Genomic DNA, 18225 nt, shown 5'->3' on the forward strand with positions numbered 1-18225 from the left:
GGAGAAAAGGGGGAAAAAAACCCATTCAATATGGCTTTGTTGTGCAAACTCAGCTGTACAGTCAGCTGAATAATTTCTTATCACCTTGATTACAATGCAATATATACTACTGTTCTGAGATAAAGATCCAAAGTTCTCATACAAATCTTGTGCGTTAACATTAACATTACTAAAAGTATCCATTTACCAAGAAGTCTGAAAATTAAGTGCAGTTCATCTTCAACAGTTGAACCAGGAAAAAGAGGTCTTCCTGATGCCATTTCAAAAAATATGCATCCGACGCCCCTTTATAAAGACAGAGAAAAAGATAAAGCAGAAATAATCTTTTAATTTCAGCTTGTAAAGGCTTCCGAGAGTATTCTTCAATTAAAACAAATTATTGGTTGTTAGCCACACACTACTATTAAAATATTTAAAAGATTTATATTAACAGAAGAGCTGTCAAAGACTAAATAAAACCTGTGTCATAGCTATATTATATCCTCTTCCTTCAGATGCTGAGTTAATGAATTTTGTTAAAGTTCATGGTAAAATACCATGTTACCCTGTCATTAGGAGAAGAAGACTTGCTTTTTTCCCTAAACGCAAAAATTCAAAGGCTGTGTATTTGAATGTTACTGTTTAACAGCAAAGCTGACATTTTTTCAGCTTGACTCAGAACAAAAATTTGAGTTAGATAAAGCTATACAAACCACATGTCAATTTGAGTTGAATACTCTGAAGATCCAAGGAGAACATCAGGTGGTCTGTACCATAATGTGACAACTTCATTGGAATAAGTCTTTGTAGGAACAGACTTCGCTCTTGCCAATCCTTGATAAAAAGGGAAATGAAGAGTCATGCACAGCTTGCTGAAATCCTTTTTGTATGAAATTGACAAACTATTTTTAGGACCTCATTATACTTGCTAAATACCATCATTATTATACTTGCCATCTCTTAATGTTATTTAATGCCCTAATGAAGAGATTTCTATTGCCTTTTAGTATTTATGGCAATCTCACGGTCAGCATTTTTAAGCAGAGGAGAAAGGTAAACAGATAAAAACCTGGACTAATCCTGTATATTTCATTAAATAGCATTAGATTGATATGACACACCTCCCTGTTGTGAAAACCTTCTCCACTGTTTCTGGAAAATTACATTGCAAAAGGCAGAAGGCCTAACAAACTATTAACGAAATGGTGGAAACAGACCAAACCAGTGTTGCATCAGCAGGGGTTTTCCATCCTAGCATTGTCAATTTGTCAGCAATATCTCCAATAAAATTCAGGTCTATCATGTTAGATGCAATCTTCTGAGCAACTTTCATTTACACAGAAGGGGTAAAATCAGAGGCACAGAGCACAACTTTCAAAGGATCTTCCAGACACAGAAGGTAACAGGGAAATGTGGATGCCCCCCTCTACTGTAAATCCCAAGGCATTTGGTGTATCAGTGATAGTGCAACACCTGACAATTTAGCACATGAACAAACCCTTCCTCTCTCCTGGCATGGTTACCCTGCTTTAGAATGACTGTGGAGTGTTAGGACAAGCAACATGAGCTCCACCTTAAGGATCTGACTAACTGTCAATTTCACAGGAAGCTGTAAAACTACTTCCAAATTGCAAGTGGAGTGACAGTGTTACCTACAGAGGGATTACACTGATTACTTATGCTCTGTAAAAGGCTGACCTTCATTTTCCATTTGAGAACATCCAAATTCACTACAGACCCAATCCACTCATTTCTACTTTTAAGGAGAAATTATTTTCCTTTGCTGAGAGAAAGAAATAGTTATTACAGAGTAATTTCAGGCCATACCAAAGTCTGCAAGCTTCAGTTCTCCTTTCTCATTAATTAGTAGATTTTGCGGCTTCAAATCTCGATGTAACACCTTTCTCCTATGACAGTACGCCAAACCACGAAGAATCTGATATAAAAATAGCTACAAAAGACAACATTTATGTACGTTAGACAAAAAATTGTAATCTACACATTGCATGACTAGTTGGGCAATGGAGAGTTATGTACTGCAAGCAGGACAAAATGACTTCGCTAAAAAGTGAGTTACTTTCCTTATGAGCAAATTCTGGACATCATCATTATTGTTCTGAGATTTAAAATCATTTTATGCTAATGCACTGCCTTAACACCATACTTTACAACAAAGACATTGAGAGTAATTTGTTCTGTTTAACTGAAGACAAACACAGGGCTGTTTATTTTTAAAGAGCATTTACCACTGCTCTTCCCCACACTAAGGTCTTTAAAATAACTGTCTCTGACTATATACTCAAGTTGCCTTTGGCCACAGAGCCCCTTCTGGAAATGCAGCTCAGCAGCGTTTCCATCCAACTGTGCTGAACCACATAAAGAATGTCTTGGCACGCTACTGGAAAAATACACACAGATTCACAAGCTTAGAGAAGATAGAGAAATGGGTAAAGGAGGATTATTAAAGCAGCCCAACTGCCTCTGGTATTTATATTCATCCCCTCACCTTGACACACACACGTTTATTTTAATCCTCTGGAATAGCAAGCCAAGCAAACAACTTCAGTCATGCATGTCAATGGTGCACATATATAGATATAAAATTAGTATCAGGCAAAAAAAGGTTTAGCAGTGGGCAGCCAAGCAAGTTTAATGCATCACTGCATTAAGGACTAATACTTTGCAGTTTCTGTATGTATAAAGGTCTAATCTCAAACATGGGACTTTTGGGTAGCTATCGCTGGCATTTACTACACAGCAGTACTCAGTCAGCATCAGTAATCGAATGTGCAACGAAAAAATACGAAGCATTGCAGAAAGCAATGTGACAAATTCATCATGTAACAGGACCTCTGAGGAAAAATACTGAAATGTTTTTATATGATCATATTCTGATAAATCCATTTATTTTTGCACCAAGTGACACTACCAAATTCTTTTTCATAAACTGGACAAATACACAGCAGGTGTAGTTACATCCATCTGTTCTCAGTGTGCTGACATGGGATTCATCTGTGCTAGAAAAATAGGAACTGGGATTAATTTCTTTCTCTTTGCTTTCCTTTCTGAAGAGCAGAATGAGAAGCAACAAGTCTTGTTCCATCTACTCAGGCCCATACTGTTGCAGGGCTGTTGCAGGGGTAGTCAGTCCCAAGTTTTATTAGCTCGACTTCAATAGAAGTAAATGGCCCTCCCTAATGTACCCTGGGACTGCAAGGATTAGTCCAGAATGCAAAGCACATTACAGAAATTGTGAATCTTCACCACAGTTGGCAGGGATCCTTTTGGAAACGCACAGGATGCCATCTATTAGCTCAAAGTTTTGGTTAAAACACTAATACCTACAGAGATCACACACACCTTCATTTTGTCAAAACACAAAAACCTAAAATTAGCCGAGGAGTGTGAGGAAGTGATGTCAGGGAGGTCTCTCAAACGTTAATGATGACTCAAACCCCCACAGTTATTGTAAGGTAAGCTACCGCAGCTAGGCAGCTGTTCTGGTTTCCCAGTGCCAAAGGTACTGACCATATAAATTTGATCTCTGAGCATATCCTTACACCACAGGCAAATAAGGAAAAACAATTCCTCTGCTTAGCTCAGATTCTGGCTTGTTCGCTAACTGCACTTATAATAAAAGTCAAGTTCCCACTTACAGCTTTCCCTTATTTTTTTAAGCTTAAAGCACTGGTTATGAACTTGCAGATAATTAAAAACACAAGCGTAATTATGATTTTTGGTTGTCTCTCTGAAGTAGAAACAAATGAAAGAATTTCCCTTTGCAGACTCTCAGAGGAAGCAACAGAGCAGGTTATGGGCAGATGTCTTTCCCTGGAGGTACTTACAGTAATGTGACAACAGAATGAAAGGGAAAGGTCTCCAAACAGTAATCAATATCTAGCCTGTGTGCCAAATCACTTCACTCATTTCACAACAGTACTGTACTCTGTTTGGAAGCTTGTCTCTAAAGCCCTAAGTATTAAAGAACACTAAGAGTTCTGCCAGTTTTCCAAATAAAAGCCTGGTTTTTACAAGAGAAATAGCACCTGACCCTGACTTAGTTTCAGCAGGCCAGATTGGAGACTTGACTCACTTGACCTGGCCACAACCATAACTAGAAGAAAAAGCAAATCAGGCCCTAACGAAAATTTTATTTCCATTTTCTTACTAATGGAAATATGAAAATTACTCATTCTTAAACACATATTTTTGATTTCTTACTCATGTGGTGGGCAGTGGCACCCAAAAACACATTCATGATTGAGGCCACATTTTCCTCAGTGTCCATATAAAAGTCTGAGGCTATATCAAGACTTAGTAAAAGAGTATAAAATAATGGAAGGACAATAAGTCAAAAGATTATGAATGTATTATTTTTCAGGAATTTTAAAATTTTAGATATGTAACTTCAAAGAGAATTAAAACACATGAAATTATATAATCGCTTCTTTTCAATGTTTTAAACATTTAAAACAAAGACATCATCTGATGTCAATGTAGCTAAGTCAGGCTAAAAAGGAAGTTAAGTTTCTTTATTTTATTTTTAAGGAGACTAAACCTTCTAGATCCTGATTATAAAGTTCTCTGAAATTCTTAGGACAAAGCTGGAAGGTGGCCACTGTCACCAAAAACACTCACCTTTACATTGTGCATACTCATGATGTTACCACAGTCATCCATGTACTGCTTCAGGTCCTTGTCCTATCAAAACACCATCATCATGGTTCAGTAAAATTGTGCACAACAAATCACACAAATATTACTTATTGTTGGAACTGAAATGATTCACCAAAAAAGATTTCTGCAGAAGATACTAAATGATAAAACCCTAAAGCCTGGAGACAAATACCCATGGTTTTCCAGAGGATAGAAATACTCTTTTCCCAGCAAGCTGTACTGTCTCAGGCAACACTACTTGCCATTGCCTTCTCCTCCATCTATGTGAGGCACATATATTCTCTAATTATAATGAAAGTCAGCTATGTCACAACAGAAAAATATCATAGGAACAGAAAAATATCATTGGAAAATAATGTGATTACCATTTTATACAGGTCACGATTTTGGACAAGCAGACAGTCTGATCAGGCAGACCACCAGTATCTGCTATTAAGGAAACTCTGAAAATATCACAACAGTATTTACTAATTTACAGCCATTTAAGAACTGAATACACTGTTCTCATTTTTAGTTGAACGATTGTAAATGCAGAAGAAAACTGAAATAGTCCTAGTAGTTTAAAAAAGAGCACAGCATTTTGCTGTGTTTCTGCTTCTTAGAAACAATAAATCAAATGTAAAGCTCACTAATTGTTTAAGCACTTACCAGGTATTCAAAAACAAGAGTCAAAGACTTGTCTGTGTGCACAATATCATGTAACGTAACAATATTTGCATGTTTCAGATCTTTTAATAATGACACTGCAAGAGAGAACAGGAAGAACTAAATAAATAAGTGCAAAACACATGAGGAATAAATGCAACTTCTAGTTAAGACTATCCATATAAGCTATCTGGGGTTCTTAAATTAAAGAGCTATTTTTAAGAACATAAAACTCATACAGATCAAGTTAATAAAAAAGGTATTTAATCAAAACAACAAACACACTTGAGTAACAAGCTTGTATTTCTTAAACTATACATTTCAGACAGAAGTAATTCTGTAAAATGTATTCTGAGTTCCTGAAAGTTACTCACTAACAGCAGTCTAATTAAGTATTTAATCATCCACTTGTAATACTGCATTTGAGATCACAATCACCCCCAATAAAGTAAATAAATTTGAAACAAAACTCTGAATATGCCTGAACTGTAACTTTCCTCATCAGTACTAATAGCAATTTCACTAATGTCCCATGTAGCCTATGTATTTCCAAGTACTGATGGTGATTTGGTCAAAAAGAAATCCAGAAGCATCTGAAATTCTAAGAACTAAAAAAAAAGTTACAACCTTCTCTTATGGCTGTGCATGGTGCTCCCTCTTCATGTTCCAGGCGGATTTCTTTCAGAGCTACCAGATTCTCTGTCAATTTACTTCTCCCCTTATAAACTGTGGCATAAGTACCCTATAAAATGGAAAAAGAAGGGAATTTTTACAAGTTGTTCCTTTATCAAAACATTAGTTAAATAAGAAAATATTAACTTCTGATTGAGGATCTAATAGATTTCATTCTGGATATGAATAGTTTTTACATTATATTCTTTTGACATATGTAAAAGTACAGAAGTGTTCTTTTAAGCACAGGACTGAACTCACAGAAACCACAAGGGATGTATATGCCTAACAGCTCTGAAAGTTACATGGACTAAATACCACAGAGCTACCAAAGAAGTCAGATCAGGTAGCATTAAGTTCACTAAGTTCACTGCTGGGATCATTTACACTCCTCAAAGTCTCTATCTCACTACAGATACCTAGCTCGGGTATCTCTACACTATGCTGCAGTTATGTTTCCAAAGGCTGCAGACATAGTTTTCCACAAACTCAAAGAAAATATGTAACTCCTTTGGATAGCTTCTTGTCTTCATTACACATTTTCAGACAGCAAGGGATACAAAACTCTAGAAGCATATTAAATTAAGACAAAAAATGCTGACAGTACAGTAGGCAAAATGCCACGAAAAAGCAACGAAGGTGCAGAATCTGCCCTGGATCACTATGGTACTGTAAGACTCTGCAGAGGATCTGGACAGGTTGGATCCATGGGCTGACGACAACTTTATGAGGTATAAGAAGACTGAGCACCAGGTCCTGCACTTGGGTCACAACAACCCCAGGCAGTGCTGTGGCCTTGGGGAAGCGACTGGGAAGATGATCCGAAGAAAAAGATTTGGGGGTGCTGGCTGACAGCAGCCGAACATGAGCCAGCGTGTGCCCTGGTGGCTAAAAGGGACAATGGCACCCTGGCCTGTGTCAGCAACAGTGTGGTCAGCAGGGCCAGGGAAGTGACAGTGCTCAGTACTTCCGAGTGACACCTCGAATGAATGCTGTGCCCAGTTCTGGGCCCCTCACTGCAAGAAGGACACTGAAGCACTGGAGTGTCCAGGGAAGGGTAATGGAGCTGGTGAAGGGTCTGGAGCACAAGTCCTATAAGGTGAAGCTAAGGGAGCTGGGGGCGTTCAGCCTGAAGAAAAGGAAGCTCCAGGGGATCTTACTGCTCTCTACAAATGCCTGAAAGGACCTTACAGCCAAGTGGGCATCAGCCTCTCCTCCCAGGTAACAAGCGATAGGACAACAGGAATAGGCTTCACGTTGCATCAGGCAGGCTCAGATTTGATAACAGGAAATTAAAATGTTTTAAATGGAGGACTGACTGCAATATTCAAAGCAGAGATGCTGACCAGCCCTGCTTCTTTCTGCAATGTTCACTGCATCCCATTTCAGTGCCCCTTGTCCATTCTCAATTCTGTTGGTCAACCTCAATCAAACTGGACAGGAATGACGCTTGGCCCCTCCTGAACGGAACTGTTTCTCTGGAAGTCAGAGGATGACTGGAGGGGGAAAGCTGCTGCCCCCTCCAAGTGTTATGTACTTCCCTTGGCAGCACCTGGCTGGCTGCCCAGCTCAGGTGTGAAGGCTTCTTTACCAGAACATGCACACTGCTACTGCCTGCACCTTCCAAGCACTGGTCTCTAATCCATCATGAATGTTCCAACACCTAAGTCATGGCAAGAGGACACCAGACTTAGTGTTATCATCAAAACCACACTGTTACCATCAACAGAATGATTTTGTCTATCTGGAAAAAAAGCCAGCCTACAGAAGAAGGTCACAGCACACTTGCTAATGGAGTCTTGCTCTTCCCCAGCTCTGACAGCTTTCATGCTTTATTTTTTTGCTTGTTTTTTATGCATAAACATTTGTATAATTGTGACATTGTTACACATGTTGAATATGTTTGGTTTACTGAAAAAGTAAATTTAACAGGTATTTTCAGGATCTGGAAAATTTCAGTTAAACTTACACAAAATTTTACATAGGACATTGTCATCATTCCAAAAGAAAGCTATACGTACCTCTCCAAGCTTTTCTAACTTGATATAGGTTTCCATTTTTCCAAATCCAATTTCTGACTGCAATGAAAAGAAATGGTAAATTGATCACTGAAACCAAACACTTCATTTCTACATCATTTAATGAACAAGCTAAATTTAATTTCAGAAAACTACCTGACAATACTTGACTAACACTGCACAACTCCAATATTTTGAAAACAAATTAGCACATTTTGATATAAATGCATCCCAGCATCCAAGCCCAGTGCTCAGCCTGTTGGCCAGTCTACTGTGTATCCTGGAGGGATTGTGAACTGAGTTACGCTTAGACCAAAATCCCACTTTAACCCACCTCCTACTTGGGTTTTCTCTGCTCTTCTGATGTGATTACTACTACTGAGGTTGTTACAGCTTAAAGCATGGAAGTAATCTCAAACTAGGCCATCCTTTCTCTAGCTCAGCATAACCATGCTGCTGCTTTTTTCAAAGCAATCTTATTTGTTCAAGATCTCAGCTTCAAGTTTCCTCTTCCATTCTGACTTGCCAATGCCTTTTGGACTGAAACTTCAGCAAGAAAATCCCTAAGCATCATTCCTCAGCAAGCTTCAGCTTTGTCTCAGCAGTTTGCAATTCATACCTCTTAACTCCAAATCTTTGTGTACTTTACTTGGATTTATTTATTCATCCTCTCTTTTTTTGTCACCAACTTAGCTCTTCAATGCAAGCCAGAAGGGTGTGCCTGCTTATGTAAGACATTTACTTCTGAACACTGTAAGATCATTACTCTTTTCCTGTTCAAATCCACTGCTACTCTCATATAACACAGTTATCTCTTAAAATTATTTTCTCCTAAGACCACTGTGAGTTACACCAAAGCTTTCTATTGTTCCTGCAGTGCTGAAACTCCTGAATGCTAAAAGTAAACATGTAAACGTGAATTCTTGAAACAATTTACAGAACACATATAGCCTGTACCCTGCCAAACCCCCAAACTTACAGGCTTCACAAGGTCATGCTTTACTGACAACTGAACACACACTGCAACAAGAGCCAGGTTTTCTCCCCAGCAGCACCCCTCCCTTCATTTCATAGCTCTTCACTGGCTATTTCTTTCCAAGGAACAATCCTTTGACCCTAAGCTGTCTTCAGCACCTAGATCCAGATGTCACACGCTGATTTGCTCCTAAAAATCTGATGGATTTTAAAATTTTTTACTATTTCATGGCAACACAAGGTAACATAAATACTGTTGACTATATTAAGATTTGAGAACAATATAATATGAAGAGAAAAAAAGTTTAATTAATACTTTGTTTTCAGAACACATGTATGAAAATACATCTGAACTAAGGGTAAGATCTGGTCTTCATATATCTAGGGGGAAAAAATAGGTGTATAATTACATTCATATAACATTAAGAGCAATTCTGCTTCATTAAACTAGTGTTAGAACCGAAATATTTTAACTGTATAAGGAGACTTTAGCATCACACACATTTAAGAGCTTGTCAAAGACAAACCCTTTATCTCAAAATACAATCAAAGTTGATATTTGCTACCCTTGTAGCTGCCGTGAGATTTTAAACATACCACTGATATAGGTGCAATGTTAGCAAAATAAATATTATGTTTCCAAAGTGCATTTTGACCTAGTTAAACAAATATATCTTGAAGTGAGTATTAGATGGTATTAGAATTAAAAAGACAGGTGGCTTAGTTTATTGGAGAAACTAAAGAAGAATACATAGCCATTGGTCTTGCTACCACCAGTCTGGAATTTAAAAGTCAGATTTCTAAGAAACCTCAGTGTTTTTCATTAAGACTCACAAACTTATTATCTGTTTAATAGGAAAAATCATACAATATTTCCTACATACAGAAGACAGATATTCTTCAAGATCTGCTTTATAATGTGTTTAAATTTTTGATCACATCTTGGTTCCTTGTCACTCTTAAGAAAAAAAAGGTTTAAATTCCTCAAACTAAGATCAATTTCATTTTTAGTTCAGAATACTTCTGGAACTGTTTCATCTTTTTCTGCAATATGCATCTATCTTGCCTTACACAGAAAGACTGATGCACAGTATTTATGGTCTTTCACTTCTAGTGACTGTGCAAGCAATACTGTACATGTATACAGAAAAAGGAATCACTGTAAAAACTAGTTTTTCGCTTGTATTTCAAAGAAAAACACCAAACCTAAAGTATAACAAGTCCTCACCTGGTACTTTTGATAGCCTTTTCCCTTTGATCCCTATTAAGTCTTGAAAAGAGACATGCCTTTGAAGCAGAGCACAATACTCATCCATTGTAAGTAGAAGTCTGCTAGCAGGCAACAACAGTTTAAGAACAGTGAGTCCTTGGCTTTCATTTTTGAAAGCTTAGCTTGAAATCATAGCAAACGCATACCTGCATTCCACAGCAGTGCTGGCAGGTTTCATTTTGGACTTTAAAGTCTTTAAAAATGAAAGCATTTTAAAAGGCGAAACCAAACAACCTCGTGATGGGAAGCTGATTCCAAGCACACAACACATTCATTAGAGGGCACTGTTTTTCTGTCAGTCTTCTCAGAGGTAAAGAAGAGAGAACTTCAACTGCTCTCAGGGGTCACCGTTAAATGAGCAAGGGAATTCAGATTTACAGGAAAAATTCTCCCAAATACTTAACTCTACTGGCAAGGTTCTACTGAAAAGGTATTTTGCCAGCATCTGAAGAGAGGTTTAGGGAAGTCTATTCCTCAGTTCCATGCTACAGCAGCAACTAAGTGGTGAATGAGCAACAAAATTCTGGCACAAGTATTTAAGCCTGACACATTATCATTACTTCCAGAGATTCACTCAAATATTTTCGTTTTTTAAAATATTGTTTTTGCAAAAGGTGGCATGCAGATCAGAGCTTTATTAGTCCAGTACACTAATTTTTTTTCTTTCAGGGTAAAAATACTCAAACACTGCTTTGTTATATACCTTATTCACAATGAATAAAGATATTTTACAGTCAATAAACCTATTTCACTATATGCACTTTCTTATTTGTTTTTCAGTAAATAAGTAATTAAATCAAGGAAAGAACAATGTGCACTTCATAAACCTATTCAGAATTTCTGTGACGAATTTCTCACCAATAAATTTACTCAGTATGTCAGTACCAGTCTAGCAGTTCTTTAAGACCTCAACACTAAAGAACACTGATAGCTGAAACTATGACTGAAACACATCCATTCTTTAAAAAATGAGACAATGTTTTTTATTATTCCAGGGATGTGCACGATTTATATGTACAAATATCCAAGTTTTCTAGCACTTATACTCTAATTATAGTACAGGAATACTCATTCTGTCATCTCCAAGGAAAAGACTTATTTTTTCAAGTAACCAATAATCCTAAAAGGTATATGTGAATTTATATTTATTGCTTCGTTCTTTTAGGAAATAACATATGCTTTAAAAAAGAAAACAAAAACAACAACAACAAAAAAAAAAAACTTCACAAAACACCCACAATTGTCTTCACAGCAATTCTGAGAAAAAATTGCTAACAAATGCAAAAAGAGCAGTGAGGAGGACCTGCCTTTATATTATGTTGCTTAGGGCCTTCCTACCAAATCACGAGGGGACCCAGCCTTGACCTAAGACTGTGTGGCCTATTTGCTCAAACAGATCATCCCTGCTCTAAAAAGCAGAAGGATTTAAGTATGTACTTTGGGAGTTGAGTTTAGCCACTGATTTTAATAGGCCAAGACCTTCACTGAGAAATACGAGAGCAAAGAGTTAGCAGAAGAAAAATTATTCAAAGCGTGAAGTTCTTAATTGGATTTTGACAAATACATGTTGATGATCAGGAATAAAAAGTCCAAGCGGAAATGAAGCTGAAATGCACCTATGGAATACTGGCCTGTGTGTTCAGTGGATTCTGAAGCCCCGAGAGGCTGGCTAGAAAGGCAGGTGCATCACACTTACTAGGGATGCCCGACGAGAACGCCGGCTCATGGGCTGGTCGAAGGGCGGGCTGTTAATCTGCAGCTTCTCCAGGTAGCCATCGGGTATCCGGATGTCAGCAGGCAGCGACAAGCGCTTGTTCAAGTCCTGCAGCAAATGATGTTAGAAAGAGAAGGGACAAGTCGAATTCAGAATTTCCCAAAACATGTAACATCTGCAGTGTTACTACAGAAAACTGAAATATTTATACAATGAAAAATAATCTCACAAAAATGGTTTTAAAAGCATATTCTCTTCTTAAAATACCTCAACTTGCTTATATAACAGGTTAAAAAACCTGTGCAAACTTATTACTCTGACAGAGGAATGAAATATTAAAATGCAAATAACTACATTGTGGGTAAATGTATTGAGTTTACTCAAATAGTTATAGAGACCTGGAATATCAGAAACTAAGAATTCAGAGACTTGTGGATGCATTTCTTTTCATACAGCAGTTACTTTAGTATAAGAAGAGGTTTCCATAATTCAAAATGTATTACCCTCTCTTTCTCTCAACTCCAAAAAAGCGACAAACTTAGTCCATTTTTTCCAGTCTCACAAAACAGAATCACTTCATTATTAGAGCCAATTATTACAAATATTATTGCATTTTTAAATTTATGTAATTTGTAAATTATGTAAAAATGATGTTAAAAATATTACATTATTATATTCTTATTTTGTGACTCTTTACAGGATCTTTTGAAAATGAAAATGCTATTACATGAAAGCTATTTTCTCTGCATCACATTCTGTTTTTCCCTACTAAAGTTTTCCAGCAAAAACATACATTATTTCTAAGACAAGAGGGAAACAAAATCACTTAATTTTTTACCAAATGGGAGGGGGGGGAAGAAGACTTGTTTCTGCACATTCTTATTGTTTTTATTTTCAGTTTGGCTTAAATCTCAAACATGGCAAGAAACACAAATATTAAATATTGTCTCAAAATGGCCAGTCACCATCTCACGAGATAAAAGGACATCACAACCAGACTCACAAGAAATGGTAAGTCATTTCTGAAACAGCAGGAATTGTTTTTCAGTGTAGGTAGTTTATCCAAGTAAAGAAAGTCATGCTCAACATCAAAGTGCACAATCCGCCCCCAGAGATCATACCCTGAAGCTGAGGACATCTCTGGAGGCACCACTGTTTTCACACTTTTCTCCAGCACAAGAGTAACTCTGTATTTCTGCTGGTAGACCTGAGATTTAATCAATAGTGACCTGGGGGCAGTAAACCCTTCTTGAAGGTACTCTTCTGTCTTACCTATCACCTCCAGCTGGGCATCCTGAGCTAACACAAATGTTGGCAGCTACATCCCTGTTTGGTTCCCCTCAGGCTTGACCATGTGCTTCTACTCATGTCTGCAGCAGCTTTGAACTATTTCAGCATGCTAAATAATCAAGAAACTCTCAGGCAAAGTGCATAGCTTCCTGCCAGTTTTGTGCTCCAACCAGGTTCAGTGTAAGGTCAGACAAGCTCACAGCCTGAACGCAGGGCAAGGGAGGCACAGCAGGACAAGCCCGGGAAGCCGGCAGCTAAATTGGCTTAGGTTGACAAAGAACTGGATCTTCAGACTTTTCAAGACTTGAGATCTTGGTGAACAACTTGCTAAGCTTTCAGTCATGAGAATGTATTTGAACCGTGTATATACATGACCTGTACACATACCTGGAGCAAAGGCTAAGCAGAAAACAGCCGTTAAAGAGACAGACTTTGAAACACCTAGGTAATTTGGGAATCAGTTGAATCTCAGGTAGGACTGAAGTGCTAATATATATCTCCCTGGATGATTTGCATATGCTATTCATGATGGCTACCCCATACAGGCAGAAATTTTTGAATAGAGGCCAGCAAAGCATGAATTTCTGGCAGCTGATCCTCCTGCTCTCCTTTCGCTTCTCACACATCCTTAGGTACAGAGCACAAAGCCTGTTAGCTTCTGCTTTGCTGCCCAACATGAGCTTCTTTACACAACTGGAAAAATCAGTGTCAATTTTTTACCTAGTACAGAATTTTTAAACTGTCTTTAAACAAAAAAAGTGCTGTTCACAGAACAGCAGCTTTGACCAACATTTTGAAACTAAATTAAAAGAAAACAGAGTATGGCTCCATTCTGGCATACTTTCTGGTTTATTAACTCATTTTCAACTTGCATATTTTAAATTTTTTAAAACACTGGCAATTGTAAAACTGCCTGTGTGGTTTTTGGGAGAGTGGTAGAACCAACAAATAGGACCTGTAAGCATTCCCTAGAGTAAAACAGTATTTTCCACTACAGTATTTTCCTTCTTTTTGCCAGGCTCTGCTAATGCCTCTCTCCCACTGAAGAGGGTTTCAGGTCATGGAAAAAAAGCTCAATATATCCTATAATCTACAGCATTCTTCAGAAAATTCTGGTAGCTGTTCACAACAGTTGAGCACAAAGGAAGGCATGCCATGTTGACTTAAAGAAAGCAGCTTTGACATCTCTTGGAGAGTAAAACCATGAAACTGCTGGAACAAGACAGGGATGACAGGAAAAGGATCAGCATCAGTCTCTACCTCACCTTCCTAATGTAATCCCACATCAGCACTGGGCCAATATAGTGGCTTTTTGCTTTTATTCTGATGGCTCAAGAACAATTTGAAAAACACCAAAAGAACAAAAGAAAATAAAAGTGAGCTGAGTTTTTCAATGTAACTTCCTGAACTAAACAGATATCACCCCTATACTATAAACTCTGTGACAAAATAGCTTTTACCTACTCTTGCCTACTAACTCTTGTGGCACAGAAACCTGTTCTAGTGCTCTCACTGTCACATAGTCCCATTGTCCTTGTTAACAGGAGTGTTTATAGAGATTTTAACAGAAAATGTTTACAGTGACGTTGAAGTTACGGACCTCAACTCAAAGGCCTCAAGAAATCCAGACCTGATAGTATCCCAAAGCTCTCCATATGCATGCTCTCTCCACTCACAGCACTCATGGCTGGCACAGCTGAAGTGGTGCTTCAAACTCACCTTCACAGCCTCCAAAGAAGCATTCCCAAGCATACGAAGTTGATGGGTATATAAGAAGAAGGAAGCAAAGGCAGCCTTTAGGGCTGCAATGGCTATTTGAAAATAATGCCATTTAGTGTGCACTGTGCCTGCCACCAGTGAACATGAACCTTTTCACATCGAATGCGAGGGAAACAAAGAAAGTCTAAGATTCTACACAGTTGCAAAGAATCCCTTACTTTGAAGCCCAGCTATCAAAGAAACAAGATAGAAATATTTTAGACATGGAAAATATGATAATGCGAGGTAGATGTAATTCTATTGCAGAATTCCTATTCCTTCTCAAAACCTCTGCCTATGCCATTTTTGCAACAGGCCCTATGACTTTACTTCAGAGATTCATGTGACATCCTCAGTTATAAACCAAGACCTTCAGCTGCACACTTCCATTTGGTGCTTCACAGCAGGTAGTACAGTCTGAGTCCAAGTACTTACTGCTGGAAAGGCCAAAATCTGTTCCAATTTGGGTAAACCCCCAAAACCAGTAATCCACTTTTACATAAAACAACAACCCTCATCTCCATCCCCTGCAATGTCTTTCTTTAAAAAAACCCTGATCAACACACTCCAACTTGAAAAGGACTTTTTTTTTTAGAATTAGAATACCTGATGTTTGTAACATTTATTTCCCTACATTTGTAATGTAGTAGACAATATATGACAGCAATTGCTCTTTTTTTCTCCCCTCAGAAAAAAAAAAAAGTACTAAGTGCTGAAAGCCTAAATTTTTCCCATGTTATAAATAAAATCAAAACAGTACCTATTCTCCTTAACTTTCTTGAGCTAAAGAAAGGTTCTTTTCTGTGAGAAAACCGTAATGATTTCATGGAAACTGCAGTAGGTAGTTTATAGATTTTTCTTCCTAACGATTTACACTACAATACTTCCAAAACTCATGCTTATTTGGCTATGTTAGAATGTCAACCAAGCCAAGATTGCCTTTTTAAAACCATACATTAAAATTGCTATCTACCAGCCAGAAACCTTTTATGACACCAATATTTGAAAGATTATGGAATTACATATAATAAGTCTTCTTTGTATTACAATTTTCCTTTACCTAACTCCCTAAAATAGACAAAATGGAAGAAAGTAATTTAGACTACAAACCCAAATACCTGAAAGAAGGAAATTATTATATTGCATTTGTCTGTACCCCCTTAATTTCTCCCAGTTTTGGCAATAATTGAAGCAACCACCTCTTGGGAAAAGCAAGCAATTATAATTAAATGCTATACAGTAACACAAAAGGGGTTTCATTAGATGTGCATGAGAGGAATACGCAGAACGTTTCCTAGTGGCTAAATAGAAAAACTGGAAACTAAAATTACATCAGTCTGACACAGCTGAAAAACCCAGTTAATTTAACTGAGATAATGTTAAAAGAAAAGCAAGAACCTACCACACACCTACCAACTTTGAGCCCTAACTGCTCAAGACCAGGCAGCCTGCTGACACTCGGGCAGCCTGGTCATCCAATAACGGCAGCAGGACACCTGCTCTCCCACTGTGGGCCGACCCTGGCAACCAGTCTTCACCCAGTGGAGCGCTTGCTTTCTGCTGCCACAAAACGCAGAGAAGACTGAAGGATGGCGAGGAGACTTGTGGGTGTAGGTAACAGCCATTTAACAGGGAAAGCAAAAGCTGCATGCCCTAGCAGAATGGGAAAAGGAACTGATTCACAGGCTCCTCTCAGCACGCAGGTGTCCAACGGCTTCCCGGAAAGCTGGGCTTCAGCATGCACATGGCTCAAGAAGTGGAAGACAAATGCCACAGCCACAAATGTCCTCCTTCCTCCCTCCTGCTCCAGCTTTTATTTTTTGCCGAGTGCCATGCCAGATGGCACAGAATAGCCCTTTGGCCAGCTGGGTCAGCTGTCAAGCCCAGGGGAATGAACCTGTTTCCCTGCTGGTGCTGAGCAGCCTTTAGGGCGAGTCTGGCCTTGGCGTAGGAAGCCTGGACCTGCCCGTTCCATGAAGTTGCCATCTCTGCTCCCTCTGCTGCTCCTGCAGCCACCCCAGGCAACCCTGCCATGGCTGCTTCACCAGCAGCAAAACCTGCTCCTCTAAACCACATGGCTTGCTGCTGTTTTGGTGTGACACCAGGCTGGAGGGCCAGCAACAGCAGAAAAGAGATTTTTAAGAATTTCTAATTGTCTTAAATCTCTGTGGAATTCTGTGAAGCAATGAGAGACCTTCTGGACAGAGGACTTTGTTCACACTTATTTCAATGATCAACTGAATATAATGACCTGCTAGCACTTCCCATAGAAAAGAAAAAACTAAAAAATTTAAACCAAGGTATAAAATACCTCGCTACAATGCTGTTTAAAGAAGTCACAAGGAAAGATGTAAAATTAATGGCAGCACTGAATTTTCTCTATGCTCTTTGAGACTGTCAATACTACAAAGTTAGAAGTCCTTTTTAACACTAATTTTGCATCCCCTCATAAATCTTCTAAATTTCTGAAGGTAGTAAATTAGAGCAACTCCCTATGTTATTTTATATATCCTTTTTTAAGAACAATAGATCTGTAAGCAGTGTACACAGACCATCAATTCTTAAGAGAGAATCTGGGTACACTACTTGTAACTCTTAAGAAGCAAGGGTTTACTGGAATGCAAAACCTTAGCTTTTAGGGGCAACAAAATACTTCAGGTAAAACAAATAATCTTTTAGAGAATTAAAACTATATTATTTTCTTGTATTTCACTTAAGATTTATTTTTCCAAATGAGGTCTAATTTATGAAAAAGCTTTTGTCAATTCATAGCATTTTCTAGTTAATTCTTTTATGCTTAGCTTTAGGGTCAACTTGCAAAAAAATACATCAGTATTCAATAAATGTGCTACTCTAAATGATCACATACCTATGGTTAACTGTTTGTTATTTAATGAGCTATTTTTTGATCCAGTTCCAGATTATACTCTGGAGAACATATTCAGCCACCATTTGATTTGTTAGGGGAACTGGAATGCTTGTGGCATTTTCCTCCTCCTTCTAAACTTAAAGCCACATTTTCTACCCTCATATGCAATGCTTATTCTCAGTTTTGCTTTACTACTGGTATTACTGGCAGAGAACTGCATCTACTTTTATAATTTGTCTGAAGTGAGTTTCACATCTGTCCTACTGTGCCTCATGGCAGATAAACATGTAAGCACTTGTGACAATAACACCACTTTGTTTTCCGTGGAGATAAACTACCCTAACTTGTGTTTATCTTT

At 38.1% G+C, this 18225-nt stretch overlaps 1 protein-coding gene across 3 annotated transcripts in view; it reads right to left on the minus strand.

The window, feature by feature from the left end:
- CDK17 (cyclin dependent kinase 17) overlaps nucleotides 1-18225 on the minus strand; it is a 90353-nt gene that overhangs the window by 6012 nt on the left and 66116 nt on the right. For all 3 annotated transcript variants that reach the window (XM_041409870.1, XM_041409872.1, XM_041409871.1), the window contains 8 exons: nucleotides 11933-12058; nucleotides 7995-8051; nucleotides 5929-6043; nucleotides 5305-5399; nucleotides 4618-4680; nucleotides 1807-1930; nucleotides 693-813; nucleotides 188-285 (listed from right to left, as the gene is read on the minus strand). In XM_041409870.1, the coding sequence (XP_041265804.1) occupies nucleotides 188-285; nucleotides 693-813; nucleotides 1807-1930; nucleotides 4618-4680; nucleotides 5305-5399; nucleotides 5929-6043; nucleotides 7995-8051; nucleotides 11933-12058 (799 nt within the window). The remainder of the gene's footprint in view (nucleotides 1-187; nucleotides 286-692; nucleotides 814-1806; nucleotides 1931-4617; nucleotides 4681-5304; nucleotides 5400-5928; nucleotides 6044-7994; nucleotides 8052-11932; nucleotides 12059-18225) is intronic.

This window comes from Onychostruthus taczanowskii, unplaced genomic scaffold, assembly GCF_017590055.1.
Source record: "Onychostruthus taczanowskii isolate IOZ18803 unplaced genomic scaffold, ASM1759005v1 scaffold31, whole genome shotgun sequence".
NCBI lineage: Eukaryota > Metazoa > Chordata > Aves > Passeriformes > Passeridae > Onychostruthus > Onychostruthus taczanowskii.